This window comes from Aythya ferina (assembly GCF_964211825.1).
Source record: "Aythya ferina genome assembly, chromosome: 9".
Classification (NCBI taxonomy): domain Eukaryota; kingdom Metazoa; phylum Chordata; class Aves; order Anseriformes; family Anatidae; genus Aythya; species Aythya ferina.
The window spans coordinates 27,162,315-27,183,684 of NC_140305.1; the positions used below are offsets into that span (position 1 = coordinate 27,162,315).

General features: G+C 41.8%; 1 protein-coding gene across 4 annotated transcripts in view; it reads left to right on the forward strand.

Annotated features, from left to right (window-relative positions):
- Nucleotides 1-21,052, forward strand: part of PLCH1 (phospholipase C eta 1) — a 64,052-nt gene extending 43,000 nt beyond the window's left edge. Inside the window, exons 12-25 of one of the 4 annotated variants that reach the window (XM_084529175.1) lie at nucleotides 970-1,077; nucleotides 3,128-3,289; nucleotides 5,347-5,418; nucleotides 8,110-8,201; nucleotides 8,933-9,033; nucleotides 9,782-9,961; nucleotides 10,058-10,165; nucleotides 11,184-11,308; nucleotides 11,774-11,858; nucleotides 12,457-12,603; nucleotides 12,985-13,064; nucleotides 13,911-13,970; nucleotides 14,447-14,807; nucleotides 17,866-21,052. In XM_084529175.1, coding sequence (XP_084385301.1) covers nucleotides 970-1,077; nucleotides 3,128-3,289; nucleotides 5,347-5,418; nucleotides 8,110-8,201; nucleotides 8,933-9,033; nucleotides 9,782-9,961; nucleotides 10,058-10,165; nucleotides 11,184-11,308; nucleotides 11,774-11,858; nucleotides 12,457-12,603; nucleotides 12,985-13,064; nucleotides 13,911-13,970; nucleotides 14,447-14,807; nucleotides 17,866-19,973 — 3,789 coding nt within the window. In that variant the 3' untranslated portion in view covers nucleotides 19,974-21,052. Of the gene's footprint in view, nucleotides 1-969; nucleotides 1,078-3,127; nucleotides 3,290-5,346; nucleotides 5,419-8,109; nucleotides 8,202-8,932; nucleotides 9,034-9,781; nucleotides 9,962-10,057; nucleotides 10,166-11,183; nucleotides 11,309-11,773; nucleotides 11,859-12,456; nucleotides 12,604-12,984; nucleotides 13,065-13,910; nucleotides 13,971-14,446; nucleotides 14,808-17,534; nucleotides 17,564-17,865 lie in introns of those variants that run through there. The other 3 variants (XM_084529178.1, XM_084529176.1, XM_084529177.1) reach the window with 3 other exon arrangements.
- The last annotated feature ends 318 nt before the right edge of the window (nucleotides 21,053-21,370 follow it).

Sequence of the window (21,370 nt, forward strand, 5' to 3'; positions counted from 1 at the left end):
TAAGAGGCAAGAGATTTAGTACTGTGCTGTTCTGCTATGAACTTCCGTGCTGGTCTTCCCAGCACATATCAGCTAACAGCGGCTGAAACCGTGTGAGTAGTTACCGAACGGTGCGGAGCTGGGCTGATTTTTTTAGGACAAGGAATTCTGTTTTCAGCATCACTGCATCTTGTCACAAAGCCTTATCTCCCATCTCCTGTTTAAGTTAAACAGCCATGTTAGAACAGATAAAATGTTTAGGAATCAACATCTTGTTGAACTAAGCCAGTTTTCCATCTTTTTTTTTTTTTTTTTGCTATTATTTTTGCATAGTTTTATACATTTTTCTTTGAAACACTGCATTGATTAATTAGCCAAACAATTTCAAGTGGTGGCCACAGTTCTCATTTTGTTACTGCATATAAAGAGTAATTCTGGTAACGGGGATTTAAGCCCATATAAACGTTCAAGTATGAACTGCATTTAAAGGTTCTTCCGCATTCTGAGCATGCAGTAATAAAATAAGCTTTGCTGCTTCCTTCATGATGATGGCTACTCTCACTGAGTTCTTCGGTGTCTGCATTTTCCCTTCTGATGCAGAGCCTATAATAAAGTATCAACTACTGATTCTTGAGTTTTATTTGAAGTACACAATGGTGTGCTTGGTGGGGGTAAGCCTGGAGCATCTGGGAGGCAGCTTGAAAATAAATCATTCAGACGCTCACTGGGTTGCTCGAGGGATGGGAGATAGTGGGCTTTTTTGAACGAGTTCGCAAATATCTTTCAATATGAAACTCTTCCAGAAATACTTAACTCCCCTTGTGAAGACATGACTCCTTGAGACAGTTTGCATGAGATTCTTTGAAACTGAATTCTAAACTATGGCCACCTTTAAATAAGAAATAGTTGAGTAACAGGATATTTTGGTCTTTGCACAATGTAACACTGACCATGTGTGCATTTATTGTGAATACTTTTCCTTGTTTTTAGGGAAAGAAGTTGCCCTACAGTCTTGGAGCAGATGCTGAGGAAGGAGAAGTTTCTGATGAGGATAGTGCTGATGAAATTGAAGATGACTGCAAATTAAAGTCTTGCTATGTATGTGCATATACACGTTTCCCAGAACTGCTCTGTCTTCACATTTCTTGTGTGCATATTCCATAATCCTGCTTACAGTTATTAGCAGATTAAGGTTTTTAACTTAGATTTCTAAGTCAGGTCCTTAGGATGCAGGAATTATATCACTCCACGTTTAGATATGGAATGAATTTGTTCAGAAGTGCAGGCTGTTCCTCTTTTATGCCACGTAACTAACAGGTATGAGTATCTTACACTAGGCTGAAACCATTGATGCCAGCACAATAAGCATGCTAAGATGTGTCAGGTGCAAATGCATAGTACTCAAAGCAATCATATGAGGGAAGTGCTACACAGTTTCTAAATGAAAATTATCAAGAGATGTGCAAATGAAAAGTTCAGTTTCTTCTTTTCTGACACTGAAAACTGTTTTCTCTTTATTTCCTAAATCCTGCTGTTTATTTTTCTGCTGTTGGTTTTACTAATGCTTTTTTTTGGCTACAGACTGAAGCTGGTGTGCAATGCTAATACACATTCTCCAGCAGGTGCTTTTTTTCAAGTCAGAAGGCAGTCTTGCTTCAGCAGTCAAAATTTTTGAACAAAGAAGATATTATCAAGGGAGATGCAGAAAGAATAGATCAAATTCAAATTAATATTTAGCAAGTATAATATTGTTTATATTTGCTTCTGAATGTAGCCCAGTGAGTTTGCCTTTTTGCCACACAGAAGCCCCTTAGTGTAGCTCTCATTAGCTGTTTATGGTTTGAATATCAAGCTTTTAACTTCTCTGTATCATTTATGCCAGCTATTGGCAATGGGAGAATTGTCAAAGTAGCTTGGGGTTTGCTTTACAGGTGACAGAAGTCCCCATCTGAACTGAATCAGTGGAAGCAGATGTTTATGCTGGTTCTCCCCCTACCATGAGGTTGCTAAAATGCTACAGTCAGTAAACACCTTTTGGAGGATTTGTGTACATTACACAAAAGGGCAGATTTTGCTTTCTTCGATAAACCAAATCCCTTTGTCCTACTAGACAAAATCCTGATTAATTCATTAATAATTTAGAGGTCAGATTGCACTTGGATGTAATTCAAGCCATATGCTCCATATGACAGTCTCATACAGAAAGTACAGTTTTGCTTGCAGTAAGTGTGTGGAGTGTAGGATAAATCAGCCTGCTTAATGCCTCCAACTGTTGTATTTCTGTTGGCATTCACTACAGAATTTGAAATGTTGTGTATTAATTATGGGTAATCCCATAAATCTTTAGGATTGTGATTGGTTTAAAGTAAAGGTTCTTCTTTATATAGACTATCTTTAAACACTTCTGCAGGTTTAAGTTTAGGGAATTCCCTGCCCAATTCACTGTCCCGTGCTGTGGAAGAGGAGCACTGTGTCATCCACATTTGCTTTACCAACATGAACCCAGCACTTCTGGTGAGCAGAAAGACCTAAGACAAAATCTTCAGTCCTTAAAGCCAATGCAGTAGGTCTTTTGTGGCCAGAAAGGGAGCACCTTAGTACAAACAGTTGGTTTCCTCCTGTCTCAGGAGAGTTCTCCTGCCCTGTGGAGAGAGGAATGCTCGGTGCATGCTGCTGTGCCCTAAGATCCATTTTTGTTTTAAGCACCTTACGTAAGAGACTGTTTGGTGTCATGCTACTACTAATTATTTCTCTGTCTCACTTCTTGGAGCAGGAATCTGATAGCATTTGGGCTGATAGTTTTGAGGAAGTGTGTGGGTGCACTGGCTGTGAACTCCAGCTGTACCTTGAAGGAGGGTCAGGCTTGTGACTGCTTGAAGCAGAGCTACCACCAGAGCCTGGGGTGATCTGTGTGGTGGAGAGTGCTTTGGTGAGGCAGTGCAGACAATGTGTCAAGGGGATTAAAGAAAAAAAGGATGATGGCAGTGACAATAAAAGCCACAATCGGAGCAGGATTACGCAACAAGCTTTTCTTTGCAGTGAAAAGAAATGTTGGGAGTGCCTGAGGCACGTGTAATGCTCCCTCAGGCTGTCCCAGAAGTGCTGGAGCTAGTAAGCTATTTTAACCGGATTTCTTGATGCTTTTCAGAGTAATGGTGCAACAGAGCACCAAGTGGAATCTTTTATAAGAACAAAGCTTGAATCTCTGATAAAAGAATCCCAAATCAGGGACAAAGAAGATCCTGACAGCTTCACTGTGAGAGCACTGTTAAAGGCAACTCACGAAGGTCTAAGTGTTAACCTGAAACAGGTAGGTGGTTTTCCCCCCCCCCCCCGCACATACTGAACGTTAGCCAAGGCCATGTGTTGCATGTTTCTTAAATGCGAAATGCAATTTCTTACTAACAGCATCTGAGAGTTGTATTCCCTCTGAAATGAAAACTTGGAATTGTTTCAGAAAAGAAAATCTCTAAGGAGAGGATTTGGATGATAAATACGAGGAGTATCTTGTTCAAACCTGTTTTATTTCCTTCTAAAAGATGGAAGCAATTAATTGAGCAAGCACTGATATTGCAAACAACTGTCAAACAATTTGGTCTGTGTCAAGGTTTTGGGGAAAATCCTCTCTCTACAGCCTGAGTCCCATCAAGGCTGGCAGTGATAACTGACAGTGTTGTCTGCTGCCTGCAATGCTGGTGGCTGCTTTGTGTAGCAGTAAAACATGGGATCGTGCTTTACTGCCCTAAGCAAGGTTCTATTTTTTCATACCCAGAAATATGACTTATATAAAGAATTGGTAAGTTTCTTTTCCCTTTTGAGACAAAACTATTATTGCAAAACAGTAAAATGTATTGGAATTTTGAGTACATCAGTAGAGTCTGTACCGTGAATCCACCACCACCATATTTCACCTCAAGCAGATGCAAAGCCTTGGTATGTTAAATAGGGAATGAACTGTTCAGAGGGATGTGCGGCTCTAACTGGTATAAGTCTCCAAAGTCAGGTATGTGCAGTTCTGCTTTCTGCACATCTTCTCACTCTTTAGCTTTTTGTAGTTGTTGCCAACCTTTCTCCAGGGATGGACCTGTGAGACTTTTGCCTGAAGCCAGGCTTGACTACAGAAAATATGCTCAGCTCGTGCTGATGCTTGAGGTATCTGGTCAAAGCTGCATTGTGGTGAGACGAGGCTGTGAGAGCCCAAAGGACAGAGCCGTCTGACCTGGGCAAAAAGGGTTATTTCCAGACTGTGGCTTCACAGTGTGAGAACAGTCAGCTTGCCTCCCCCCTTTGGCCTTCGTGAGGTCAGAGAAGTAGGAGATCAGAGGGCAACCTGCGTGTTTGTAAACATGATCAGATAAGAGCCAGTTCAATATTATTTTGAGCTAAAAAAGAGTTATTCACAATGCAAAATTATGTACTAATCTCCAATAATTATCAAGTTGGTTTTTTGTTTGTTTGTTTGTTTGTTTTAAGGGCAGTGTATACTGTAAGTTTTAATTTGATTTGCTATTGAAACTGTCAAGGATTCGCTCTTGTCTGACAGACTGTTCCTTTATCTGCTAGGGTTTGCTTCTACGCTTTATGGAGGAAAGGAGCTAGGAACAAATTTTTGGATGTAGATACAGGGATTATTGACTTTCCTGGATGTAAAGAAGCCATCTGGTTCCTTTATCGTTAGAACAGCTAGAAATAAAGTCCAACACAGTACAGTGAATAACGAGTTTGTTGGCGTTGCTGTGAAATGCTGGGGGAATATTCTTCAGCACCTTCAGGTCTTTACTTTGCTCTCTGAAAGATAAAGGGATGTGCTTTTCTGACAGAAGAAAGCTAGAAGCTGCCAGGAATTATCAAGCCAATGTCTAGGGACATGCCTATAGATGTGAAACTTGGACTTCAGGCTGCCTATGAAAAGCCCACATCTGCTAGATAGATAGATATTTTTTTCCTCTCCTTTTCTTTTGCGGCTATTTTATGTACACTTCCATTTTTGTTTGTTTATTTTCGCTGAATTGGTTTTTCTACATGGTTGGTTGCTGTCTTGAATGTTAATATTAATTCTTTTCCTCACTGTTAGAGGATTGCTAAGCTAAAATTATGTAAAGAAATGAGAAAAGTCCTGTAATGAGGTTTTGGATTTAAATTTGTGTTCGGAGATTAGTATGTTGTGTTTAGGTTTTGATTCCCTTTTACCTTTATTCTCGTGTGCATTACAATAGTGAATCAGAGTGACATACAAAAACTTGGGGTTAAAATCACAAATCATAAAACTACGGGGTTAAAATCATGTCTTTCAGAGACTGTAGCAGACTTTTAAAGATACTTCTGAAGGTATCTAGGTGTACTCATTATTGCACTCTCTCTGCACAGAACCTGGACACAAAAGAAGGTGGAAAAAAGTCTCATAGCCGATCATTAATGGGCAACTTTGGTAAACACAAAGTAAGTAAAACAAGAGACTCATTTTGCTGGTTTATGTCTGACTTTCTAACAACACGGTATGCCTTACTGCTTCAGACAGGTATGGTGTGTGTGAAGACAACGAGGAAGAACTGCTTGGTTACACTTGATATAATTTTTACAGTTCAGAAGAAGAATATAGCTGCCAAGAGCACAGAGAGTCGTTCAAAGACACACTCTCTCAAAACCAAAAACATTTTTGCCTCACCACAAGTTTAATCTTTATTAGTGAAGAGGAATTGCTGGTTTTCTGATCAGACTTGCAGCAGCAGAGGAGCAGTATAAACAACTGCTTCAGTTTGTTCTTGTTTTCCAGACTTCCTCCCAGCTGATGAAAAACAGCTGATGCTGTTTTTCATTTGGGGTCCAAATTTACCAGTTTCACACCCTGAGCGGAGCCATATGATGCTCTTACTGGCCTCCTGCTTGTTTTTGGGGTCTGCTGTGACTGAGCAGTGGCTCTGGTCCCACCAGTCCCGTGTTGTAAAAGTGGGCTCTTCTCTGACCTCCTCGTGGTTTGGTGTGTGCTATTTATACGGCTGTGTAGCTGCTGGGTCACGTTGGCTGCCTCAGTGGGCCTGCACGGCAGCACCTGCATGGCCAGGCAGGAGCTGACGCAGTCCCCACGGGTGTGAGGTCTCCATTCACAGCCTGCATTTGAGCAGATGGCAGCCACCAAAAGAGATGTGTGCCTGTCTTTCCTCCTGGTCCCCTTGCCTGGCAGATGTGTTGCTGTCACCCGTCTCTCCCCTTCCCTCACTCCAGCAGGCCCCATGGCTGGGCCCTAACGAGGCCTGGCAGTTGTCTGCGGTCCCTTCCTGTGCTGCCTGTGGTGAAAGCTGCAGCTGAGCAGGACGCATGCTGCATAACTGGAAATCTCTGCAGCAATTCAGGAAAAACAGCAATTATGAAATACTTCATAGAATTTAACCGGCCACCACCTTATCTGATGTGAATCCAGCTAGAAGCCATCCACAGTTCTCTAAGTAGCCAATACCAGGAATGTATTTACAGTTCGATTATAAGCTTATATCTCTAATGTGGCCACATTTCTTTCAGTGGCTTTAGCTAAGTGCACGTTGCTCAGTCCGTATGTGGTGAGGTCTGCAAGTACCCGCTGTGCATGCTAATGGGGGCTTCACCTCGCACCCTGTGCTTGCTGCTGGGGAAAAAGTCAGTGGGTGAGATGTCACAGACACAACACGGAGCCGCTAAAAACAGCTGGTACACTGAGGGCTGGAAAGCGTGTCAGCGATTTAATTACATTGACTAGTTATTCTAAGGGATATGGCAGCTAGGAAAGCCCATTCATTTAATCTCTCCTGGGGAAAAAAAAAAAAAAAGACTGTATATATTATAATTAATGATTATATTGTAGGCTGAGCCAGTAGCTTTCCCCTTCTGGTTTTACAGCTAAAGGGAGCCGGGAAGGATAGCTGCTATTGATATCTTTACAGGTGTAGAATTATCCAACTAGGGATATTGCCTTGTGATGTTTTCAGCCTGGCTCTTGTGCCAACTGTACCCATGTGTAAACTCTGAAAACTGCCAGACCGAGAGGCTGAGGCTGGTAACTCCTGCAGGTTAACTGCAGGAATCATCCCCAGTCCACACCGCTGGGTTCCAAAACTGGACTGTGCAAATGGTTTCCACTATGGTCAACTTTATTTCAGTACTAAGCACAGCAAACTAAAGCATGTACTAAATTATGAGCATTATTGGTTTATCATAGCGGGAGAAATTAATTCTGTGTTCAATTATCATCTAGCTGTATGAGCAGAAGGATAAGGAGCTTTCAGTTAGATTGTGAATTACCTCATGATGAGAAGGGAATTAAAGAAACTCTCGTTTGAACTATAGTTAGTGTTACAAAAGATGTGATGTTGAAATTGGAAACTGAAAGAGCAGATGCTTAAAAAGGTGCTTTTGAGATTTTAATCTTTTTATCATAGCTAGTTGTTCTACTGTATGCTGTAATAAATTAGAATAACTTGAATGCTCATTTGCGTAGCTCAAAAGGCAGTAGGAAAAATGTGTTTGAGAGTTTTGCCCAGAGGCTGTTTGTGTTCTCAGCTTTGTGAATGCATTTGTTACATTTCCTAAATTGCAGGGGAGGGAGAGCATAGGTTAAAGCAATGCTCTGTTCATTTAGATCCTGCTGTGTGGTGCTGTTTGTTAAATATGGTGCGGGCCCTTAGCAATGCGACAGGACCAGTGCCAGCGTACTGGAGGCAGTGGAGCAGTGCGGAGCTCGTCAAAGCTCTCCTCTCCCTGCTGCTCAGCTCCACACACAGCCTGTTTGTGGACGTGGTGGGCTGCAACAGCCTGGCAGGGCTGCAGAAACGATTCTCATCCAGTTTGGCCTTCTGTGCTGGCCAGCAGGTAGACCTGCTCCCCGCCTGGTGGCTGGGCTCTCTGGGCTCAAAGAGAGACCAGAGTACAGATGCTTTCTGTTGGCTTTCCTCCCCTGTATGCCTGGCAGCATTCTCAGTTCTGCTGAGGGCTGTCTGCTGTTGAACACCCAGGGGTCATCCTGTGTCCATGCAGGACAGTGGTGTCCCTGCTGTGAACGTGTGGCAGCTCACCCACCCGCCTGTCACCGGTCATGGTAATGTGAACCTACAGAATCACCCCCATGCACTGACACAGCTGTGCTTGGTTCTTTCCCACCAGAAAGCAGGGAAGGCAACATCCAAATACAGCGCATCAGACGATGAAGAAAATCAGCAAAACTCTTCTGGAAAGGAAGCAGGGCAGCTCCACAGGTGAGCTAAGAAGCACCACAACTGTATGTTCCCTTAGAGCTAGAGCATTGTTATTACTATTAATATGTATACGTCACTGCCTCAGATAAGTCTGTTTTTAAGAGCAAGGCATTTATAGCACTGCTGTCAGTGTATATTTTGCTGTGACTGCTGTAGCCTGATATTCTGAACGTGTAGGTTTTCATAGGTTGCAAGTAGCAATTACCCTCAAACTGAAAAGAAATGTGGTAGTAATACTTTTCTAATGGAAAAATGCCAATCTACATTTTTCATGCTCTAAATAGCATTCAAAGAAAACTGCTTAGGCTAAATAAGGGTACATCACAGCCCGGCCAACTTTATTACATCTGAGAATGTAAAGAAAAAGCAATCAAAAAAGCACCATCGAGAATGCATTTGCTGTCACTGAAACGTTCCTCTCCAGATGCAGCTCAAAGCTGTCTGCCTTGTTTTTGTCTAGAAGAGCCATGGTGAGGCCATTTCATTATGCTGTAAATGAAAAATTCTGTGCGCTGTGACCGAAGGTACAAGGGGAACAGTCATCTCGAAGATTGCTCAGAACCCTCCCAAAGGAGGCTTGCCCCTTGGGGTTCCCTGTTTACTGCATCTTTCTTTTTAGCTTGAGTTGCACAGCTGTTTCTCATTACTGATGGAAAAACATAAAGGGGATTCAAATATGCTTTAAATATTGAAAAATTCCTGCTTTGTTTTATATATTACATATTATTCAGCAGACTGGCTCGTCGAAGAAAAACTGTGAAGCTGTGCCGAGCTCTGTCTGACCTGGTGGTGTACACAAACTCCGTGGCAGCCCAGGATATAGTAGATGACGGTAAGGATGCTGGTGCAAGACTTAAACGTGCATTTCTCTTCTCTGTTTTGATAGGAAGTGTATCTGATCACAGGGTTTCCCTCGTATTTCAAAGATATTTTAAAAGCAGAGTAAAGCACCACCCCTCCCTTCCATAGGAAATATCCCCTTTTCCCTTGGATTCCTATAGTATTCATGTTATAGTAGCAATATTAAAAATGAATTATTATTATTTTTTTTTAAATTATTATTTCAGGAGAATGCTTTCCCAGTTTACAGTTTTATGGGAAGTGTTGTCATCGTTTAATATTATCAATTTTAAATAGTATCTAGTAACATGATAAGGTTGAATTGTGATAAATAAACACAATCCCTGCTGATGGGCACTTCTTCTCCCTGCTTGTAAGCTCCTCAGAAGGATGGTTTTGATTATGCTTCCATTTGTAGATTTCTCTGTAGGTTGTTCATAGCAGTTGTATCCAGGGTTGTGCAGGAGAAATGACCCCAGCAATTAGCATGAGCACTTGTTTGGCTTTCATTGAAAGTCTTGAAACTTGTGGGTAGAACAGAAGATGCTTCTGTAAGGGAAAGCTGCTACGCTTCGGTTACACAACATATGGTTTGAGTGTCACAAGATAATCTATTGGTGTAAATTTGGGCTAAAACTAATGCTCCCCTTGGTTAATACCAACATAGCTGAGGTCTGAGATCAGGTCTTCCTCCCCCAGGATTGCTTTGTTACTTGTTTGTTGATTAACAATGCACACAGGATCAACAGGGAACGTGCTGTCGTTCAGTGAAACAAGAGCCCACCAAGCGGTACAGCAGAAGGCCGAACAGTTCATGCTTTACAACCAGAAGCAGCTTACGAGGGTCTACCCATCGGCGTATCGGATCGACTCCAGCAACTTTAACCCCTTACCTTATTGGAATGTTGGTTGCCAGTTAGGTAGGTGCAGCACAATTATCTTATTTCTCACTTCTTGTATTTGTGCTAAGTAAATATTATCTTTATAAGTGACACCTGAGTCTTCTCATTCAACAGTGGCACTAAACTACCAGTCTGAAGGACGTGTGATGCAATTAAATGAAGCAAAATTTAGGGTAAACGGCAACTGTGGTTATGTCCTCAAACCTCAGCAGATGTGCAAAGGTAATGTCCCACTATACATTTATTACTGTAAGTGTCAAGCCTTTCAAAAAAAAAACATTTTCCAAAAATGTTATTTTGGAGAAGTTGCTAAGATGCAAGAAAGACAAATAAGAATGTATGTAGAATCTCTTTCACATTTCCATATGTCCGATAGCTTGTTTTGCTTCAGAATTCAGATATTGTCTTTAAAAAATGGTGTTTACCTCTCAGACTGCATAAGTACCAGTATGCAATTCCTTGCAGTTATTATAGACATATATCCAGGGCTCCATCTTAGTAAGTGTTTAAAAAGCAAAAAAATAAAAGGAGGTCCTAGGACAGCCAAACAAGAAGAGCAAAGTATGTAGTGGCCCAGAACCACGTACCCAGGACTTGCTCCAGCTGTCAAGCAATTCAGTGCAATTAGCTTGTTCTCTTTAAAAGGAATTGGCTCAGTCCTGAAAATGCTGTTATAACAGAAGCAAATGGCTCTCAGCATTATGCAGTGCCAATCCCTTCCACATTTGGAGGATTTTGGATCTGATTGTGTCCCTATAAGTATAGGCAATTTTCTTAATACGGCCATAAGAAGCAGTGGAAGGTTTTCCAGAAGTGGCAGAGGCAGTTTGGGAATCTGAAGCAGGCACAGTTGCTGAGTAACTCAGTCCTAGCTGCTTATTTTTCTTAACATCCATGCAGGTGTGCAAGAAACACAATCAGAGCAGAGATCTAGGATATAACTATTTGTTTTTTTGAAGCTGTTATGCTATAGAAGACAGTTTTTTTTCCAAATGAGTGTAAATCTTGCAAAACCCTCCTCTCGGTGGGGGTAGTCATTCTGTCTTGTAATTGTGTAAAGAAAGGCTGCTAAGCTCAGAAAGGGTAGGAAAAAAAGTTTTAAAATTCATTAACAGCTGCTCCATACTCTGCAAGTTAGTATAGTGCCTGAATTTTGGCTGTGTGTGTGCATCTTGGGGGGACGGTATTTATTCAGTGCATTTTTTCCTTACCCTTGCTCTCCCTCCTTGCCAACTTTTAGGCACATTCAACCCCTACTCTGCCGATCCGCTTCCTGCCAGTCCCAAAAAGCAGCTCATTCTGAAAATAATCAGTGGACAGCAGCTGCCTAAGCCTCCTGACTCAATGTTGGGTGACAGAGGAGAGGTAAACTACACTGATACCAACAAATGCTTTTATCCTAGAATCCTAGAGAGACATGGCAGCATTTGACTCAACAAAATTTTCACCTAATTTACCAATAATTTCACCAATAATTTACCAATAATTTCAGATGCTGTCAAGCTTTTGGCCACCAATACTAACTTTTCCCACAGAGTCTGTATCCTACGTGATCTTTATGAACTAATTTGTTTCATATTTTCAGCATGACCTCACTTTTTTTGAAAATAACTCATAACTGGCCTTAGTTCTTGAGACTATAAACCACACATGACTGTGGTTCATGAAGCTATTTTGCATGATCGTACCACTTGAAAATTCACACGATGAAAAGTTTTTGAATTCTTATATGAACTGAAATCAGTTCTCTGCATGAGATTCCTTGAGAATTGACATTGACTGGTATCATTGGCTTGCTTTTAAAATACTGTTGTTTCCAAAAAAACACAGATAATAGATCCCTTTGTCGAGGTGGAAATAATTGGATTACCTGTTGACTGCTGTAAAGATCAGACCAGGGTGGTTGATGACAATGGTAAGATAATCTAGCTGATTTCCTTTTCTTGGAGTTAAATATTAACTAATTATAAATGATTCAGTACCTGTTATTACTATCTAAATTACAAAGCTTTTACCTGATGAAATCAAATGATTGTCTTTTAAATTAATTCTGCTTTCTAAGTAGAATTTCTGGTGTAGGGAGACAGGCAAGAGACAGGTAAAGGAAGAGAACTGTTCACCGCAATATCTATCTACTGGATTGTTCTTAAATCTCCTTTAAGCAAAAATTTCGGGTATATTTTAAAATGTATAAAATACATGTTTAATTTCAAATGAAATGAATGCTTACCACAGTTCTGCAAAACAGCAGCCTGCCTTGCTATCCCTGCCAGCTACCCAACCAGAACCACTTTGTTTGTAAAAGCTGTTTAGGAGACAGATCTGTTTACAATTATTATGAGAGAGATTATGAGAAATCCTAGATCTAGACAAGCAGTAAATAATGAATATTCTTTTTTTTTTTTATATTTGGTCTACTTGTTTCTAATGCTTCTTGCTATGCATCTTGAAAATTAAGGCTAGCACTTGCTATGGCTTTGTTTCACCTCATTTCTCCTCTGTTTGTTTTACAGGGTTTAATCCTGTTTGGGAGGAAACACTCACTTTTACCATTCACATGCCTGAAATAGCTTTGGTTCGATTTCTCGTTTGGGACCATGACCCTATTGGGCGAGACTTCGTGGGACAAAGAACCGTGGCCTTTAGCAGCCTTGTGCCTGGTGAGTCTCACGTGTTTTCCTCAAGTTAGAGATCTAACTGAAGATCAAAGGCCTTTGAATTTAAAGCTTAAGGCAAGGTCTCAGCATAGGATATAAGCCTGTTGCTCTGAGACTTCATGTGTGATCTTGGACAGTTCTGTTATGTGAGGGTAGTGTACTCACTTTAAGGAGTTTGGATGGCTGCACTTTTGGAAATTTCTGCTGTTGTCTCTAACTTTGGGGCAATTTGTACTGGGTGGCTTGGAAATCTCCTTAAGACATAATAGGGTTTATTTAAGACAGCAGGTATATATATCTTTCACTTTTATAGACACTCATTGCCAGGTATTCATTAGAATGCATGCTGCCGAGTGTAATAATGCACTGTTATTACTTTACTAGGTTATCGCCACGTGTATTTAGAAGGACTGACAGAAGCATCCATATTTGTTCATATAGCCATTAATGAAATCTATGGGAAGGTAGGTGTGTTTGGAAATGTCCATATTCTTATGGTTGTTTTGTTTTAATTCTTCTGATAAAAATGGGTTTAAATGCACCAGAGAACCTCACAGGATTTGTGCTTTTTCTAAATATTTCTTATGGTTTGGGCGTTGTGGCATTCTGTACAGTGGATTAGTAGAGCCTAGCCCACTCTGCCACTGACCAGTAATAAAGTTTAAAGAAGTTATTTGGGTCATACAGCCATGGAAAAGCATAATGTCAGCTTTTCCATTGTCCTTGAATTGATGTCTTCGTTTATACTGTTACCTATAGAGATATCTACCTACACTGCTAAGCATCACCATGTTCAAGGAAGCAAACTACAACTCCTTATTCCTAGTGTTTTCTCTGAGGAGCACTGAGCCAGGGCACCCACTCACAGCACACCTGTGTCCAGGAAAACCCTCGGCTCTCTCCAGCTGAGATATGGCAGTAACAGTGCAGAGATGCTGCTGTCAGAGCACTCTGGGAGCAGGAGGATGTAGCTCATAATCTGGGTGTTTTTTTTTAATTGCAGGCTGTAAGCAAGGAAAGTGTAACATGCTGTTACTCTAGTCTTAGTATGCATGTATTACAAATGTTCTTACTGTTACCACCTAATCATTATTTCACATCTAGATCCAGTGAGTACATTTTTTAAAATCAATTTTACTTCAGAAGTAAATGTTGAGGGCACTGCACTAGAACATGGTGTTCGGTAAGCTGGTTGCTGAGTGCTTATCTTATGGGGGTGATATTTACAGTTGATGTACTATTTACCTTGTTTGTTTGCGTCATGGTCTTGAAAACGTTAGCCAAACATATCTGCATTTTTTGCCTTTCAGTGGAGCCCTTTAATCCTCAATCCCAGTTACACAATATTGCACTTTCTAGGAGCCACAAAGGTAGACTTCATTAGCATGCACTTTGCACTTGCTGGGCACAGATTTTCGAATGGTTCCTAATCGCATGATCTGTAACTACCAAGCTACATCATTCTTCATTCAGACTCTGAAACATTTGAGTTTTGCTTTGATGAAGCCCGTACATAGAACTCCAAATTAATGTCTAGCCTGTCACTGCAGTACATTTCTTACAGTCTTGTCACCTCTGATTAGGAGATTTGGAGCAAACCTCTCTTGTAATTGTGGCAGGCTGCCATCCTAATGAGGAGAAATACAGACATGCATGAATTCATGGAGACCTTTGCTGATAGTTCCTCGGTCAGAGTAGATGTGTATTGCTTGGTGTGAATTTTTGCTTTGCTGCATTTTAACTTTGTATTCATCATTCATAAATGCTTAGAAAGCAACTGTTTTCACTGCACGCTTCTGTAGCAGTCTGAACTCACTTGGAAACCTGGTCATTCTTGTCTTTTCAGAACAAGCAGCTGATAGGACTCAGAGGGTTGTTTAACAAGAACCCTAAGCACAACGCTGCTGAAACCAGCGGTCACTATGTACGGAAGCGATCTATTGGTGACCGGATTCTCCGGCGCACAGCTAGTGCACCTGCAAAAGGCAGAAAGAAGAGTAAAATGGGCTTTCTGGAAGCTACAGAAATTAAAGACAGTACCTCTGAACCAGCAGACCTGAAAGACAAAGAAGGAGTTGTAAGGCGTACGAGCCGGAGTTTGCAAGCACGTCCTGCTTCTATGCCAGTGGACAAATACCTTCTGGTAGGACTGCCGTGCCCGGACAGTGAAACTGCTCAAGATGCCAAAGGAAAAGAAAACACATCTGGTAAGAAACTTAACAAATTACTTTTGGTGTACTAAGTTTAAATAGTCTGTTAAAAGGCTGGGTTCTGCCATTCCTATGCAAGTTGTTCTGTTCAACTCAAATGAGTTACGAGGTGAAATGACACGTGCTTGAGACCCTCATATTTTTAACAGCTCCCATACATTTTTAATCTCCTCAGACTCTCTGATAAGCAAAACCCCTTCATTTGGGATGACAGTGGAAAACTGTCTCCAAACTAGGCAAATAAATTACAGTGGGTTCTGGAAGTGGTCTTAAAAGGATGTTTTCCAAATTTCTCTTTGTAAGAAAGAAAAATTGGTTCTTTCTTTAAGAACACATTCAATTAATCTTCATCGATTTCTGGTTTGCTACGGTCCATTTCCTTACAAAAACAGAGCTGCTGGCATGGTGTTTCTCCCCCTTTTCAAGGAGGAAGAAGTTAATGCAACATATGTTTTTGGATACAGTGTGCATAAAGACCAATGCAGACTTTCAAATTGATGCAAAAGGGGTGACAGGAGTGCAGACTGTATCCAACAGTCTCGATACTGTCCTTCTGAAGTAATCAAATTAAGTAACCAAAGTTATGTGGAAAGCATACAAGGATAAAATCTCGGTCTTACATTGTTGATACATAACAGAAATCTTAAAATAGTTTTTTTCTAAGTGTTTTCAGCAACATTAGTCTGGGCTTTGAAATCCAGTACTTTGAAGTCATTCCCCTGACTACAGCAAAGTTAGCATGTTCAACGACATGCCTGATAGTTGATTTACTGGAATATTTAAATAAGTCCAGAAAGCTTTGAATGCAGTGGCTGTAATTCATTAGGCCTGCAGTCTTCACCCTTAGCTTGTACCTAGTCTAGGACATCTGCTTTTTGGGGATTGCTTTTTGTTTGTTTGGAAAGAGTGCGTGCACTCATGCACGCCATCCCCGTGGGGCTGCAGGGCTGTCCAGGTGCTCTGGTTCTGGTTGCTCCTGGCAGCTCAGCGCTTTTGGATTTGGTCACTGCAGGGCTGTGTCTGCTGGCACTGAGCAGCCAGAAGTGCTGTCTGCCTGCCTCGGTGAGAGAAGGAGAGCACACGGGGAACCTGTCCTGGGTGGTGGGTGGCAGAAGTGCTGCTCTGCCCCCGGTGTTCTCAGCTGCAGCTTCTGCCAGCCTGGGAGTTCCTCTAGAAAAGGATAATTACTGGGCATAGATGGAAGGTGTTGTGAAGCCACATTTGTTCTGCTTGCCTGTGTTTGTGGCTTTGAATGAACGTATAATCTGGACATCACCTTATAAAAGAAGCTACTTAAGAGAAAGAGCCAGCAAAATTAAACCTTTTTTTTTTCAACTAACCTGAGAAGAGACTGTAGACAGGAAAAAGGACAGTCCTAGTAAAGGAGGTCAACTCTGGAAGTGCTGCATTTAAAATGGAATGATTTTCTCTGGATAACAATGCAAAGCTAATACAGCTCAGCCATTCTTATCAATGGATGCAATAATTTCTTACACAGATTTCTTCCTAAAGATGCTTTAGATGAAGACAGAAAATCAATTTAGAAGGAACTTACACACTTACTTTTTTATAAGCTGTGGGTGTTCACTTATAGTAAAATAACCTCTGGAGAAAGCACAGGCCCTGGTGAGATGACCTAGGAAGCTGCCTCAGGGAGGAAATCCTGCAATTCTAGCTCTGAGGGGACTAGATCCTGTCTATTTGAGTGCCTGTAGGGCTTGCTCTGTAACCCCTGCAGAGGACTGGCCACCTTAGACATAAAGAAATGAGACCTGAAGAAGTTCTAGCTGGAGCCCTCTGCTGTACCCAAAGGACCTTCCTGCTTCTCTGTACTGAAGGGCATGGCCCTCTCTGGTGGAAGCACTTATATTCAGTCGTGGTTTAGAAAAAATGTGACAGCCTCACACACATGCAGGACTTCGGCCCAAATATTTCAGACTGGGGTTGGCTTCACCCTCACAGAGGTACTAGTCAGATGCAGTGTTCGTTGTTGCAGGAATCAGTACAGAAAGGAGAGGGCTGGCTGTCCAACAGTGATCTTTCTTGCCAAAATATCGTAGCTAAACATATCCATCCTGCTTGGATGTATGCCAGGTAGGCTGGGTGCTGTCCATTTCCTCCTCTGTCCTTTGTAGGAAAAAACCACCACCACCAACAGCCTACAAATCAAAGAATTTTACATCTCTTCCATCCTTACGTAGGCACACTGTGGAAAGCTTGAGGGACTTTTCAAATTCTGGAGATTGTTCTTTAATGCCAGGCTCATTAAAAATCCCTCTTACTGTAGCAAGGGGTTTTCAGGCACTGTTAACAAATGCTCCTAGGGTACCTCATTGCTAGTGAACGTAAGAAAGAGCAGATATTATACCAGGTTTTCTTCTGTATTCCCTGCTTAATTAAAAGCTCCATAACTAGGAGTAAGCCTGGAGATGGGATTTGGCTTGTAAACACAAGTAAGATCTTGGTTGAAAAAAAATATCGAATGTGTATTTTTCATGAAATTCAAATTTTGCTCTCTTATGAATGCCGCATGCTGGTAGAAGATCAAAAATTAAATTCTTGGATTGAAATCTCTTAAAGTAACTAAATGTAAAGAACATTGTGTGGAGTCCCTCTACTTGATGCTTTTACTCAGAGCTCTTTTAAGCATGCATCTTGTTTCAAAGTGTAATGTTTTTTAACAGAGCTGTTTTGTTCTGTCTTTATTGCCATGCTTCTTTATAGTACAAATCTGAATAGGAACACAGCTGAAGGTAATACCATGTGCAAGCTATGATATGGTACCTCATTGACATTATTTGCAACAAATATTACATCACGTGCTTGATGTAATAGACATCCCAAGGAAGCTTCAGTGAAGTGCCTGCAGTTGTATTTTTCCATTTCTTCATATCACACAGATAATTTGGGCCAAGCCCACACAAATCCATAACTGAATTCTGTCACAACTGTACCTAAGTTTGCATTTTCCATTTGTCTGTCTAAGGACAAACTAGTTGTCAATAACCAGAATGCAAATTTTGTATGCAACTAACATCTTTCTTATTTAATTTAGCCAACAGTGATGGCAATAAAAATGAGAAGGAAATGAACTTGAAAGAATCTGTTTTCGTCTGTTCTGAGAAAACAGCAAATATTTCAAATTCGGCGTTTCCCTTTGACAAGGAGAAGGCCCAGAAGGAAACGACAGCCGATTCTTCCTTAGTACCACCCCTCCAGGAACAACATGAAAATTTAGTTTTTGCAAGTGGTGTAGCTGAAACAAATCACCTCAGAGGCTATCAAGAAAATCATCTTCCTGGTGAAACTGTCCCTCCAGTGCAGGCCTCTCATTCTGAGCCTGTCACAGAAAAAATAGAAGACAAAAGCTGCGCAGACAATAAAAAGGAAGATGACACAAAAGAGACTGAGGAGGAGGAAACTCATGTGGGGACTTTGCTTTCTGAAGAAGCAGAGGAGATGGAAAATCTCAAACATGACATCAAGAAAAGCACCACAGCAGGTCTGTCTGTGATGGACACTTCCTCTGCCGCCCGCTCTGACGCTCCTGACTTCCATTCCACTTCAGCCATGCAAGACAGTGACATTTCTCGCCTCATAGAGGAGGTGTCTTTGGTGAGTGAGGGCGAGCTGGACAGTGCTGTCTCTGCTCTGATCAGGCAGCTGGATGTCACAGACGGCCACACCAATCTCATGGTGCTCTCAGGCCTCCCTGGCGCTGGCAGCCAGACCTTCAGCGCCGTGCCTGCGCGCCCCTGCATGCTTACTGCAGAACTTAGCACTCCCTGTAAGAATGACTTTATTACCTCAAAATCCATCAAATCCCCGTTGTTCTCAACTCCAGATCCAGCCCTGTTCTCCAGCCCCAAGACCGCAGAGTATTCTGTGTATGCAATTATCCACGAAACGTCTCTTACGCCGCCTTCTGAATATAAGACACACGGTGGATTAGTTTGCAAGAAAAAGTCAAGCAGTGTAGAAAATAACTTGCCTAGCACTCTTTGTTCTTCACCACTCTCTTTGCCAAGTGCAAATCCCAAAAGGAAATGTGGAATGAGCTGGGAAGCCACCAAGTCTGCCAGCTCTCTTGCTTCCAGTAGCCTCATCTTCGAGGAGACGCTTGTTGACCCTCCCACGGGGGAGAATTCAGAAAGCAGCAGTCTTGTAGAAATCGATGGGGATTCGCAGGATCTCTTGGTAACTGCACACGAGTACAAACGGGAAGACATGAGCCAGCTGGCCTCTCCTTTAAAACTGAGGCAGGAGCAGGACAGCAGGCGCTGCGGTGAGAGGACCTTTGGGAACTGCGCAGCTGTCGAGCTCTGTGCTGCTGCCCTGGACTGCTCAGACAGCTTCAGGACTGCAGGGCGTAAACTCCCTTTCCCAGTCTGTGAAAACGTTGATTTTCTACATCACCATCATCATGCAGATAAACAGAAAGATGCGATGTGTACCGCCAAGGGATCCCAACTCAACGTACACTCATCGGTGCTCAAAAGTTCTTTGGCTTTCCCTCCCTCTTCAGCCATCAAACAGACCAGCCCTTGCAAGTCCAAGAGTCTCGGTGACCTGACGTCGGAGGACATTTCCTGCAATTTCGAAAGTAAGTATCAGTACATCAGCAGGAGCTTCATCACGTCCGGCATGAGAGACAAGAAGCTCGCTGCTATGAAGACCATGAGACCCCATTCCACTGATGCTCTGACGGAACAGCTGAGAAAGCTGGTGTCCTTGGACCAGGAGGACAGCCACCAGATGCTGTATTCCAGGCAGATCGAGGACGACTGCCCAAAGGCCCTGGTCAGAAAGCTGTCATCCAGGAGCCAGAGCAGAGTGCGGAACATCGCCAGCCGCGCCAAGGAGAGGCAGGAAGCCGCCACCAAGCAAAGGTCCTCGCACACCAGCAGCATAGCAGGGGTCGTGCTTCGGAACAAGCCTTCGGCATCTCCTCACGTGATCAACAGGCATTCGACGGGCTCGTACATAGCCAGGTACCTGAGCAGCTTCCCCGGGGAGGACGTGGAGGGCCGAGGAATACCGGAGGGCGCCTGCGCTGCGCTGCACTACGGCTGCAGCGACCAGTTGTGTGCACGCAATTCCGTCCTGCAGCTGGAACCCAACAGTGATGATAAGCCAGAAATTTATTTCCTGCTGAGGCTGTAGATTGTATAAATGTACATCTTCAATGTTTACAAACTATTTCAATGAAATGAAGGATTTTTAGCAAGAAATACTGTTTTGGGGGTTGTTTAAATTATTTAGAAATGCAATTTCATGCTAGTGATTCAGCTGTGATTTAATGTTCCCTTTCCTGTCAACACTTATGTAAATAGAAACTGTGCTCTGTCCTTATGTATGTATTACTTTAATTTAGAAATGATAAAAGAAAGTAGTCTGAGGACTATTTGCATGCAATAAACATCTGTATTTGTAATGCACGGCATTAACAGATGAGCACATCTGTGCTCAACAGCATAACATTGCAGTGAATTCAAGAGTATTCCTCTGTTTTCCTGAAGTCCTACTGTTTGGGAAAAAAAAAAAAAAAAACAAACTGTGATTCCTTTTGGCCTTTCATGCAATTTCTACAAGTGTAGTGCTTTCTGTTCTTGGTAATTTCCTTGGGGTTCAGTTCCTGAACTAGGACTCAGACCCTTGCTTAGCACCATTGTTTTCACTCCACCTGTACTCAGTTAATGTTAATTTTCCATGTTTCCATGTGAGTGATGCCTAGGTTTGTCTCCTGCCCACTCTGAAGTATAGCAGCAGTTGTAATCTATTTTTGTCGATGTGTGGAATGCTTATTTCAGGCCGGAGTGGAATGTGGGAGTAATCCAGCCTTTATCAACTGAAAACATTTAATTTCTGCATATTTTGTTATGTACTTTTGCTATTGGTTGTTTGTAGCTTCAGTATGGTAGCAGATCTGTTTTCTGTATATTTGTAATTTTATTGTTAAATTGGTGACAGTCAGTGGAATATTTAAAGCTGACGTGGTGTAGAGTAATTATTTTGACTGTCCTTCACCTTTTTCTATGAACACTGAAAGTGAATTAAGTGAGTAATCTCAAACACCTGAAGCTTCCCTGCAGGGAGCAACATAGCTTTATTTTGGTTTAAAGATATTCTTTGTCTTCACTGTAAGTTTTTTTCTTATATGTAAAAGATGTACCTTTTACCTCTTTCTTTTTGTAATGCAGAGTATTATTCTTGAGAACATCATTAAAATAGATTTTTAAACACCTGGTTACATGTTTACTGAAACCATAGCAAATGCAATTATGGTTAAAATAACAGTAGTCATTGCACACGTCTGTCTTGCCGTGAGCTTACAATAAATTTTCAGAAAGGGAGAAATTCCATGATTTCAAGTGAAGGTGATGTTTCTGGGCTAGAAACTTGCAGCTGAGCTCCTCTCTTCTCTGGATAGGAAGCCAAGTTTACTGAGAATGTCTAATTCCCAATAGGAATAAGCAGGTCGTTCATTTTTGTTTGTTTAATTCTTTCTTTAGAGGATGGATTTAGTTTTGTAATTATAATTTGCACTTTTTTTCCTTCTG